Source organism: Saccopteryx leptura, chromosome 3 (genome assembly GCF_036850995.1).
Source record: "Saccopteryx leptura isolate mSacLep1 chromosome 3, mSacLep1_pri_phased_curated, whole genome shotgun sequence".
Taxonomy (NCBI): Eukaryota; Metazoa; Chordata; class Mammalia; order Chiroptera; family Emballonuridae; genus Saccopteryx; species Saccopteryx leptura.
The window spans coordinates 19,992,041-20,005,107 of record NC_089505.1 but is presented as its reverse complement, the minus strand read 5'-3'; the positions used below and the strand labels follow the sequence as shown (position 1 = coordinate 20,005,107).

The 13,067-nt window shown below is 40.2% G+C and overlaps 1 protein-coding gene across 4 annotated transcripts in view; it reads right to left on the bottom strand.

The window, feature by feature from the left end:
- Positions 1–13,067, bottom strand: part of SHPRH (SNF2 histone linker PHD RING helicase) — a 96,920-nt gene that overhangs the window by 25,376 nt on the left and 58,477 nt on the right. For all 4 annotated transcript variants that reach the window (XM_066373042.1, XM_066373041.1, XM_066373046.1 and 1 more), the window contains exons 19-25: positions 12,598–12,771; positions 12,235–12,297; positions 11,030–11,255; positions 9,250–9,393; positions 7,388–7,489; positions 6,140–6,211; positions 1,617–1,805 (exon numbers count right to left, since the gene is read on the bottom strand). In XM_066373042.1, coding sequence (XP_066229139.1) covers positions 1,617–1,805; positions 6,140–6,211; positions 7,388–7,489; positions 9,250–9,393; positions 11,030–11,255; positions 12,235–12,297; positions 12,598–12,771 — 970 coding nt within the window. The remainder of the gene's footprint in view (positions 1–1,616; positions 1,806–6,139; positions 6,212–7,387; positions 7,490–9,249; positions 9,394–11,029; positions 11,256–12,234; positions 12,298–12,597; positions 12,772–13,067) is intronic.

The window sequence follows — 13,067 nt, the reverse complement described above, 5'->3', positions numbered from 1 at the left end:
CTCCTTCTGAAGTCATCACTGCCCTGCGTGAGCCCAGACAGCCCAGACTGCGGGTGACCCACCTCCAGCACATTGGAGAGTGCTGGTGACTGCTCCTGTCGAAGCAGGTGTCCTGTGGCCTCTGTTGCTAGCATACTCCTGGACTGCCGTGTCTCTGGCTGCTCCTTCTCGGTCTTGTTCAGCTCTCCTTCCTTTAATTCCACCTTTAAAGAGCTATGGAGTTCCGCAGGACTTGATCTAAAGCTAACTTCTGTGTTTCCTTCCTTAGGCCATCTCACTCATTCTCATGCTGCAGAGAGCACATATGCCAATGACTGATTTTTTCTTTTTAATCTTCAGCACTACATATTAAGAATCTGCTGAATAGTTTCACTTGAACGTCTAGGCACTTTAAAGATAGTATGTGTAAACGTGCTCTTCTTCCAAATACCTTAATACAGTAACTGCACCGTTACCTGCCTGGTTTTTCATACCAGAGACGAGGAGGTCACCTATGAAATCTTCTTCATCAACCGCTCCAACATCTCATCTCACTAACTACTTTTGAATATGTCCACTTTTTCCCTCTCCTCCGCCACCAATATAATTAAAGCCACCATTACTAGTGGCGTAGACTCCTCAACCTGCCTCTCCAAATGTCCTCTGCTGTACTGTTTCCTAGAGCAACGTGACTGGTATTTTCAGGTTTTACTCAAGTGATAGTAGAAATAAACAGCAATGAGATACTCTTCCATTCAACTTGAGTTTTCTTGGGAGAGAGCATCCTAACAACTGCCTAATATCCTAACAATTCAATTTGTAGCTAATTCTACCACAAGGTATAGTCCTTAAACATAAGAAAGAACACCAAGGAGCCAGAAGGAGAAGGAACTAAGGAAGAAGTCTACCATCTCTTTGCCAAGAGCACGCTGCACCATTCATTCTATTGACTACTCCCTCTGACCCATATCCCGTACTACATGCACATGTTTATCTGTCCATCTAAGTCTGGTTAGGGGAGAAACAGCCCACATGTGTAATAACAACAGAAAAATCTAGTATAGGTTTTTCATTAATAAATGTCCCTCAGGCAGAAAGTCCAATTATAGACTCTGTTTGGATTTCAAATTTTAAGTACTTTCTTAAAATTCTGAATGCAGCATGGGAAAAAAAAATAGGAAAATAAAGCCAAGTTTTGGCCTCACCCTGAAATATTATTCCATGCCATCTAAAAGAGCACTAAGTTCAGTAACCAACCTATTTCTTTTCTCCTTCTGCTTGGTTGGGCACATCCTTTTCCCTGATATCTTGGGTTAAAGCAAGAAGGAGGGAGAAGCTTTCCTTAAAGACACCCTGAATTTAACCGGACCTGTCTCTGCAGGAGACGGAAATACTCCAGAGCACAACAGAGAACTGGACTCCTGGTCGGTCACTTGCCCGCACAGCGGGCGGGCGGGCGGGCACGCAGGGGGAAGGGAGGGTGCTCCTGCAGACCCCACAGGGAGGCGCGAGGGCAGGGCGGAGGCTTTCGGGAGGCGTGCTCACCCACAGACAGTGGTGCCTACACATTCACAGCCTCAGCTGATCTTGACTTTTCACTGCTGACTACATATCTACGTGCTCTTAGTCTACTTCACCTTCACAGGGATGTCCACTTCCTGGCTGGCCGCCTCTGAGGTGAAGACATAGGAGATTTCCTTGTGAGACGTGGTCTGGCGGCAGATGGCACACTTGATGGCGCTTCTGTGAGTTCCCACGCTATACTGCTCGATGATGATGGAGATGCACTCATTGCAGAAACAGTGCCCACAGGTCAGGACTGCCCACTGGGGAGGAAAACACAGGACACGCCACAGTGAGAGGCCTCCTAAACATTTCACCATCTTCATATTCTTGAAGTAACAAAAGCTAAGCTGTACGTTCACACGAACTACTTTAAGTCAGCCAGCGTCGGTTTTCAGTCTCCAGTCCTGCTCACCCGGACAGTGAGCACAACAGTCAGGGAGCCGTCGCTACTCTGTAAGGAGCTGTGCTGTCAATTCAGTATTTAGGAGAAATGGGAACGACCCTTTAACACTGACGGCAGACACATACAGGGACCAAGAACAATGTTCATTTGCAGGCGATACCACACTCAGTATAGTCAGTACAACGTATTACACAGATTTACATTTTTACACGTTAAAGCATTTATTATCTAGGAAGTAAGATGGGCTAGTCTCTCAGATTTACTTTAAAAGTGGTTCTGGATACATTTTAAACATTCCTAAAAAAATAAAATAAAAAGGTATTTTTGAAAACCCCTTTGTCATATTTCAAGAAAGGCACAATCATCCTCTCTGGAGCATATCATGGGGACTTCTCCCCCTCTTTGGCAATGGGGGTGAAGAAGAGAATCAGATTTCATCAGGGTGTAGGTTCTGAAAGCTTGCACATCTTATGCTAACTATTTAACCTTTTCACCCGGTAAAGACCCACAACAATAATAGAACCAGAGTGGTGACAGGCTCCCAGGCCCTAAACTGCATAGATGAACTGAGTGGGAAAGACGGTGTGTGGCTGGGCCTTCCCGAGGCGCTCTGCAGGAGGGACCCAGCAGCCCCTGGGAAAGAGCCCGCACTACAGGGAGAGAAAATGTGGACTAGAAGCTGGGATTCAAATCAGACCGGGAGGGAGGAGGGTCATCCAGGGTTTCATCGGCCTATGCGCTCGCTCAGGCTGCTCTCCAGCGGCACCGGCTCTCAGAGACATGCCGGGCCCAGCGGCAGTGGACGCAAGCTGTCCCACAGGCGGTTCGTAGACAGAGCGCACTGTTCCGTGCCCGAGCACCGCTGTTCCACCGCTGGGAGGAACGGTGCTGCCCCTACTGGAGAGGAGAGGACCTGTGCAGAGGGTGAGAGCTCCGACAGACAAGCTGAAGAGCCAGACAGGCCCATCTGCAATGAGGAGAAACCAGAGACCTCTGGCACCAGAGCATGAGGAGTACCAGGTGACTGACATGGCCTCAAGAGAAGAACAGACAAATGGCAGAGCCTCTGGGGCAGGGGTCGGGAACCTATGGCTCGCGAGGCAGATGTGGCTCTTTTCATGGCTGCATCTGGCTCACAAATCTTTAATAAAAAAATGTTAAAAATATAAAACATTCTCATGTATTACAATTCATTCATTTCCTACCGCTCATGTTTATGGTTGCGGGTGGCTGGAGCCAATCACAGCTGTCCTCCGGGACACCACCAGATTTTTATTGGATACTGAGTAACATACACGGGTCGTTGTATGGCTCTCATGGAATTACATTTTAAAATATGTGGCATTCATGGCTCTCTCAGCCAAAAGGGTTCTCGACTCCTGCTCTAGGGCATTAGCTAGTAGCTGTGAGTTATCTCCAATGGGTCCTCTGAGGAGGGGGTGGGGGTAGGGGACACGACAGGACAACAATTGAGGTGCCAATGAAAAAGGCTGTGGTGTTCTTAAAGATTTTGCATATGAATAGTTAGAGAAGTAGTATATTGTTACTCTTACTGTAATCCAGTATGTTCTCCTTAGTCTAGGAAACCCGGGTTATGCGACAATTAAATGAAATAATGTACATGAAAGAACTTTAAAAACTGGAAATGTTGGCCCTGGCCGGCCTGGCATGCAGAAGTCCCAGGTTCGATTCCCGGCCAGGGCACACAGGAGAAGTGCCCATCTGCTTCTCCACCCCTCCCCCTCTCCTTCCTCTCTGTCTCTCTCTTCCCCTCCCACAGCCCAGGCTCCACCGGAGCAAAGATGGCCTGGGCGCTGGGGATGGCTCCTCGGCCTCTGCCCCAGGTGCTAGAGTGGCTCTGGTCCCAACAGAGGGACGCCCCAGAGAGGCAGAGCATCGCCCCCTGGTGGGCGTGCCGGGTAGATCCCGGTCGGGCGCATGCGGGAGTCTGTCTGACTGTCTCTCCCCGTTTCCGGCTTCAGAAAAATACAGAAAAAAAAATAACAAAAAACTGGAAATGTTTAGGACAAAACTAAGTAAAATTATTGAGACTATCCAGTTGTATAAATTTCACCAAAATTTAAAGGAAATCGGTTACACCATGATCTTTTCAATTTTTATCATAAGTCTGACTGCAGCAATTTTATCATTGACTTTGATCAGAAATCGCAGTATACCTGTGCATTACTATTCTTTGGCTCAGTTTTTAATGTAATAGCCAAACCTTTCAGATTTATTGTCAAAAAAGTGTCCTTTAAAATCTTATCGCCTCCGGTCCTGGCCGGCTGGCTCAGCGGTAGAGTGTCTGCCCAGCATACGGAAGTCCCAGGTTCAATTCCTGGCCAGGACACAAAGAAGTGCTCATCTGCTTCTCCACCCCTCCCCCTCTCCTTCCTCTCTGTCTCTCTCTTCCCCTCCCGCAGCCAAGGCTCCACTGGAGCAAAGTTGGCCTGGGCGCTGAGGATGGCTCCATGGCCTCCGCCTCAGATGCTAGAATGACTTAAGCGGCAATAGAGCAAGCATTGCCCCCCCCTCCCGTGGGCATGCCAGGTGGATCTGGTCAGGCACATGGGCAGAGAATTGCCCCCCGGTGGGCATGCTGGGTGGATCTGGTCAAGCACATGGCAGAGCGTTGCCCCCCGGTGGGCATGCCGGGTGAATCTGGTCAGGCACATGGCAGAGCATTGCCCCCCGGTGGGCATGCTGGGTGGATCTGGTCAGGCACATGGCAGAGCATTGCCCCCCCGGTGGGCATGCTGGGTGTATCTGGTCAGGCACATGGCAGAGCATTGCCCCCCGGTAGGCATGCCGAGTGGATCTGGTCAGGCACATGGCAGAGCACTGCCCCCCGGTGGGCATGCCGGGTAGATCTGGTCAGGCACATGGGCAGAGCATTGCCCCCCGTGGGCATGCCGGGTGGATCTGGTCAGGCACATGGCAGAGCACTGCCCCCCGGTGGGCATGCCGGGTAGATCTGGTCAGGCACATGGGCAGAGCATTGCCCCCCGTGGGCATGCCGGGTGGATCTGGTCAGGCACATGAAGGAGTCTGACCTGCCTCTCTGCTTCTAACTTTGGAAAAATATATATAAAAAAAATTTATCTCCTTCATAAATCATGGAAACTAAAAGGTGCTTTCTTTCTGATTACTGTTGGTCAGACTATGGAGCTCATTATATATTTAATTTTCTATCAATTCCATAGAAAAAAACCCAAGACTATTTTTATTCATTTAATAATAATACATGTATCTTTTAAATTTTGAAAAGCAATGAATACTCTAATATTGGAGATAATAACTTATCATACAAAGTAGGAATTTATAGTTTCATAAATCACAGTTGAAAGGATAAAAATAAGAATCTCTTTGAGGGGAATAAAATGCCATCAAGTTTATAGGTATCTCTATACTAATATTCACAAAGAAATACACTTAATTACTATAATGGTCTAAATTTCCAAAGGACTGTTATTATTTGTTTTTTATAGTCTGGTATCACTAAATATTAATAATGCTAAGTAAGAGCTAAGTTACTATACCTTTAAAATACTTTCTTAATAAATATATGTGTGCTGTATTATATTTCTGTACAATTACCAAATAACCATGTTAAACTAACAAAGTCAAAATATTTAGATCCAATCTTATGACTGGAAACAATATTAAAACCATACATCTTTAATGAGAAAGGTGGAGTTATTATAAAAATAGGTTTTTACCTTGCTCAAACTGTATGTGGCACTAAGCATGTCGGCTAACTTTTGGCCCTACCTTTAAGATAAACATAACATTTGCCTTGAATACAAAGTTGTTGACAGAGATGGGGGAGAGACTTTGCCTTTGAAAGATACAAAATGTTTTATTTATTTATTTTTTTGACAGAGATAGAGACAGAGAGAGGGACAGACAGGGACAGACAGACAGGAAGGGAGAGAGATGAGAAGCATCAATTCTTCGTTGCGGCACCTTAGTTGTTCATTGATTCCTTTCTCATATTTGCCTTGACCAGGGGGCTACAGCAAACTGAGTGACCCCTTGCTCAAACCAGATGAGCTTCTGCTCAAGCTGGCGACCTCACAGTCTCGAACCTGGGTCCTCCGTGTCCCAGTCCAACGCTCTATCCACTGTGTCACCGCCTGGTCAGGCTGCAAAATGTTTTATAAATGCATGTGATGATTATGATCATCTCACCTGTTTTCCCAGCTGCCGAGCACAAATTGGACAAGGTTCTGGATTAATACCTCCTGATGTTTTGTCTTGAGACTATCCAAAAGAGAAGAATTAAAAAATATATTAGTTACATTTTAAAACCTGCTACATAGTTTAAAACTCATAGAAATGTATTCTGGCAATTGAAATTTTAACTGCTTGATAACTGAGATGACCTAATAATTTACATATTATTTTTTTATACTATCATTCCTGGAATTCACAAATAACATTCATTAAAGAAGTGAACAAAAAATGTAAACAATTTTTATTACAGTGTGTTAAAGTTATGATATTACTACAGTTATGATTACCACAGATGACAAAATGAAAAGAAAAATATGATATAACTGAACTGAATTCTCAAATTTTATTTTCAGGCTAGATTTTTGTTAGAAATGAAATACTTTGCATGTCCACTTAACATGGGCTCACAGACATGGGAAGAGGCATTACTTATTTGTATAACTCCTTAGTAATACCGATTTCTTCTCAGCACCTTTATTCTGATCTCATTAAGGCAAAGCAAATAAGCAGAAATTAGAAATAATACTGATTTGAGACCTATCTATGCCTGGGAATTAGGTTGAAGTATAATAGCTTTTAAAAATCTCCTATTTAAAAAAAAAAAAAAAGGAGCTTCAATAAAGTCATCAAATGGACAAGTTTAAAATGACGAAAACATAATGGAAAGTAAACTAGGCTTACTGATCACTAAATTTTTAAGTCTGTGGCTTCACTAACCAAATAATTTTCTCAAAAAGTTGTCCTTGATTATCCTTGACTCTCTTAACAATTTTCTAATATACAATATTTTTATTTTTTTCTTTCAACTTTCTAACAAAAGTATTTTCTTATCTCATTTATTCATGGAAAATGCCATTCAAAATAGTTATATCATGTCATAACAATAATCCATGATTTAATGTAAATGTAATTTTTGTTGGCTATAACTACAGCCTGTTTACACTGCTCTGTATTATATAGTACATACTGTATATTATCTGTGTAACATATTTTCTATAGATCATTACCTCCTTTTGTGATGTGTGTTGCTATTGTAGACATAATTAGTATTCTGATGTATACAACTAACAAAAACAAATAAAACACCAACTTTAAAAAAACCTACACTATTGATTATGGAAATAACAGTTAAAATGGAAAGAGTCACTGTAGCGGTTTATGGTCATACGGGGTGAGAAGCAGCAGCATCTTTTCACACAATACCTTCTCCAGGTTATTCAGGTAAAGAAGCTGCCCAAGTTTCTTCTGCAGCTGGGACGCAGCCACGGCTTTGTCATTCAGGAGCTTTATCCGAGTTTGCTCTACCTGAAATACAAACAGAATAACTTTATTCTCTCTCCGAATGATGGTAAAATTCTATTAAACGTGCATAATTCTCCCGCAACAATATCTGTTCTCTTTTAAGAAAACTCATTTACATGTGAAAACTCAAATTTGCAAAATGGATACTAAATAATATATTTCAAAAGGAAATATATATTGCTTTACAGAGAACTCAACATTAAACTGCTTTAAATAGGAAGCTTTCCCATACAGTGCTACCTGAAGATAAGAACAGACCAACATACAGTTGTTGTTTTTTTTTAAAGATACAAGCTGCAACCCAGTCCGTATTTTTGTTTGAGATCCAAGCGAAATTCTGAGATGAGTTGCGATTTGGGAAGCTGCCGCTAGTTGGTGCCAAAAGTGCAGCCAAAAGGGCAAAAACAGGTGATGATTAAACAAAAAATATGTAATGTTAAGCTTAGGTTAAGTTTAAGGTTAAGAAAGTGCATTTTTTTTACAATTAAGTTTTTGTGGTTTCATTTTAAGTAAAGAAAGTGCAGTTTTAGTTTTGTTTAAAGTAAAGAAAATGCAGTTTTCATTTACATTTAGTGTTAAAATGCAGTTTTAGTTTCCGTGTCTACAGTGCCTGCATCCCTTCCTCCCTCCCTCCTCCTCTGCCATTCACCTCCGTTAGCCGGACTCGTCTGTCTCCAAGGTAACTAAATAACACTTTTTTCTTTTATTTCATATATTTTGTTATGCATTGGTAAAGTATACATGTGTGTTTCTTAATTAAAAACATGTCTTTTTTCTTAATTTAGGATGGTTTGGGGATGTTTCTCACAGGGCTTGAACGGATTAAATCTATTTCAGTTATTTTAAATGGGAGAAATTTGTTTAATATACGAATTGACTGACTTACGAGCTTGGTTACAGAACGAATTAAACTCGTATCTCAAGGTACCACTGTATACGTAAAAACAAACTAAATTCTGTGTACTGTTTTTCAGTAATACATTTATGGCATAAAGAAAACTAAAATGATATACTACTCTGGCCAGAGTGATTTTAAAAATTCCAGAAGAGTCTCTGTGCCCCCATCCTCTCTGTGGCCTCTTTCAGAATATACTAGACAAAAGAGGTTGTAATAATTATAGGAATTTGTTTTCAAAGAAAACACTTACTGAGAATTCTATTTTAAAAGTTAAGTAAAATAGTATATAATGAATATTATCAACTTTTCTAAGTCACAGTCTCCAAGTTTTACAGAAAAAAAAGATTTAAAAAATTAAAAACACATAAGGAATAAAAATAAATTATATAAAGAAAATAATATTTTTAATATGGAAAAGAAAGGCTGGTGAAGTTACTTTTTAACCCTGAGGTAAATACGGAATTTATTAGAAGATAAGTTGTCAATATTTGTCATTAGCAAAGGAAAACATTGCAAAAGAAGTCTGTGGTTGTTCCTAGGGAAGAGTTCTTAGTTCTAAAAAAGCTGATATAAAAGAATATACATCTGAAAACTGACAAAGAATATTTTAGGTTCTGACACACAGAAGGGGTTCAAAAATAGGTGAATATGTAATCTGGAGAGAAATGAATGTACCAAAAATAGTGAATTTTAAGCTAGCATTAGATCTGAAATTGCTCACCTTTGACCAGTTTTGACCTACATAATCAAACAACCTCATAAACACATACTTATCGAGCAGCTCACTGCTCTCTCTCGTCTACGAATCTCGGACTTTGTGATGCCTATGTGCTGTGCTCTCCTCTAAGGTTTAGTTGCCAGTTACCTCATATGGCTCAATGATGTGATGAACAGGTGGGCTGGGCTTCGGCTCCCTAGGGTCACGAACTCTCAGGCGCTCTGTAGCCATGGCCAGTTCATCAACAGCAGAGACACGATTCCGCAGAGCCATCCAATACTCATGAAGCAACTGCAGGAACAGAAAAGACAAGCATTGGTAAAGCACAGAATTAAAATGGGTTAAAACCACCACGATGTGCCTTGCTCAAAAGTCTGCAGTGAGGTCTTATGACATAAACTTTCTTCATTAAGTGTTTGAAGTACAAGAAGTTCTTGGGCCATGTTCGGGATGAGGAAGTGCGACCAGCAATCTCCACAGGACACTGCAGAGCACTGCTTCTTTAGTTTCTTACCAGAATGCCCAGGGCTTTCTGGGTAGGACCAAAGAGCTTTATAGTTCAACAGTAGGCTGGTGCAATCTCTGCTTTATTTTTTAAAGAAAATTTCATTTTAAAATATTTTACATATTTAAAATATATATGTATGATAATGAGAATACTAAAATACACAAGTGAGTCCCATCAATCAATTTGAGAACAATACCAATTTCTTAGAAAGCCTCTGTGTTCCTTCCTCACACATTTTTTTCCTTCAACCCCTCAAAATGGGGTCACTATTATTCTGAATTGGACATATTACTCCACCCTTAATAACCAGGATATGTATGTTTCTGAAATTTATAGAAGTGGTGCCAATCGCCATAACAGTTCTGAAATGCTTTCCTCGTGACCACTACACTCTGCCGGAGATCCCGAGTGTGCAGCAGCAGCTCATTCCCTGGCGCTGCTGAAAAGGGTTTAGTCTGCAGTTACGGAGCAACAAGGCGCAACGTTCTGGGAGAACTGCAGGATGCGCACTCCTCTGACAGAGCACGTGGCTAAACTGAGCCCGAGAAGAGTGCAGGGCAGAGCGGACACTATCCCGTACCATCTTCTTCCATGGCTCGGTGTAATTAACTGCGTTAATGTGCTTTTACATGAAAATAGTAGTGTGAAAACAATTATTATAAACCAATGATTTCAACACTATAAATGTACCTTTCCCCACATGTCAAACATATACACTGATATCATAGACAGCGTGCCTTCATTTTCTGGATACTTTTATTCTGCTGTAAAAGGCAAGAACTTTAGATTAAAAAAAAGATATTAAGTAGAATTATAACATAAATAAAACACTTCTTTCACTGCCTCACCCATCTCACCTGCAAAGTAGCATAATGAATTAACAAATCCAAATATAAAGAAAAATTCAAAATTAATTAACTGGAATCTTACCTCAAGGACAGAGTTATAATATCATGAAATTACTAAAGTAGTAATATAAAGGGTGACTTTTTGCATTATTAACTGCAATGATTTCCAGTCTCAAATATTGAGAAATACTAAGTTCTTCAACCTCAGCTCTCATTCATGATTGTTGATTGTTATTCACAGAGCAAAAACAAAGGAAAACAAAAAATTCCCTTCTTTGACTTCAGCGCAGTAGTGTAAGCTCAAGCTAAGAACAGAACAACCATCTTCACAGCTAAGTAAAAGGTTTCATATAATTTTAATAATGATTTTATATTAGTAATTTAATAGAAGTTCCTTATTTGTTCAGTATTATTGTATTTATTTTTCATTACAGTCATTATATTTTAGGAAAAGAGAAATGATAACACTTCAAGTCTCTAAGCAGATTAAAAAAAACTAAAGAGAAAAAGTATCAATTAAAAATTGTCAAGTAGAATTTTAATATTAGAAGGAAATTTTACAATACTGGACCTTATACTCCTTCTTCCAAGCCTCAAAGAGATCCATGGCAGTACTTCCTTCATCAATTAATTCAATGTCAAATCTGTGTGACTTTGCAAATGACAGTAGAGCTTTCAGAGACCGCTCTGTCTCACTGATTGCCCACAGACCCCGGTTGGTGGTAGGTATTCGATCATCCACCAGTCCTTCTTCATCCTCTATCATCTCCTCAAATATTGCAGTCTGGCCTTTGACTCTGAAAACATAAGACAACAAAGTAACAGCAACACTGTCAGTGGGTAGAAATCACCATAAAAATCATACTGGCAGAGCCAATAGAAAAACAGGCCAGCGATAAAAATTTCAACAATTTTTAATGTCACTTCTACAAGATCATGCTTGCAAATTTTTGGAAAAAAATACAGCAACTCTTAAAATGCTTGAAGCATCATAAATTTGACCTGTGTTTCTGGGAGGCACCTGGCATAAAATATGGCTATAAATTCCAACCTGAAATCTTACTCTGAGAATTAAAACCACATAAAACACAAGCTATCGCCACCATCAACCATGCAAACAAACAGAAAAACCCAAAAAACAACACAAGGTGATCTAAAAGTACCTGCGAATCTCTCTTTTTTGAGGCAATTAGAACTTAGTCTTTTCTCAATTTCCATTTTGTAAAATAGAAATAATTTTGCTAAGGCCACAGCCACATGCACTTACAAAAGTAGCTTAATCCCTTACACAGGATAAAGACTTCAAGCTTGTGCTAGAGAAAGTACATTAATAATGAGAGCTAATATTTCACAGGATACTACCCATGTATCAAACCCAATGCTAAGCAATTCTGTGCATTTTCCTACTTAATACTAAAAAAACCTCAATGAGGTAAGTGTTGTTATTCTATGCATTTCATAAATGAGGATACTGAGGCTCAGAGAAGTAACTGGCTCACAATATTTGAGTTAAAATCTGTTGGACTCGAGAGTCCCTTACTCCTGTAAACTATCACTCAATTAGACATGAATACATGACATGAGCAATTGGGGGTGAACTTCTGCATAGGTGAAACTGAGCATGTTTAATGGTCAAATGCCAAAGTATATTGAATTGATTTAATAAGAGAAAAAATATAAGAAATATTACTGTAAGGAAAATCAAGTCTTCTAGTTTAAAACATCAAGTCGTGTAAATGTCTCATGTTCATAATGGGGAATAATCAGAGAACTTACGTGTGAGAAAACAGCTTCGATTCATATTCTGTGAACAGTTCATCAGCCTTACAAAAGACACAGCTGGAAAAGAAGAAACAGTCAGCAAAACATTCACAAACATAACCAGCAATCAGGTAATTTCTAAAAAAGGCTTACTATTTTATACTACTTCTTTTTAAGAAATATGCCATTTTAAAAAACAATGGTTTTCAATATGTGGTCCTTGAGTTTTGTTTTTTTTTAAAGTCAGATTGATAATACATCTCTACTTCTGTCTGAATTCAAATGAAAAAAACTTATGAATCACTGTTTCTTCTCTCAGAAAAAATCTAGCTTACTGCAATGATGCTTTGCCATCAAATGATTTCTCCTGGTACCTACCAGTTAAGAGGAAGTCTGGCTGGTCGCAGGTGGCAGATTGTTGCAGACTCAATAACATTACGAGATGGAGGCCCTTCCAGGCTTTTTACAGACTCTCGTACTAGCTTCTGGAATTTAGTTAATTCCTCCATTTGCGTTGTTAGTAAGAACTGGAGACCTCTGCAATCACGGAACCTAATTCCCATCACCAGCACCAAACACAATGCAAAGAAAAGAATAGTAGGTCAGTTTCTTTAAATTCAGAAAATGGTTGCTAAACAAAGTAACCGCACCATTTTACCTAGTCACACACAAGTGAGTTTACCTTGGGAGTGCATTCTATTCATATCTATTAGTAGACGAGGACTAACAATGGATTATCTACTATAAAAAATAAGACAGTTCCTATTCTCAGCAACACAGCATTCAACAAACTCTTCTGTCTCAAGATCACGATTGCCACATTCTTTCTTTTTAACACTGGCTGACCA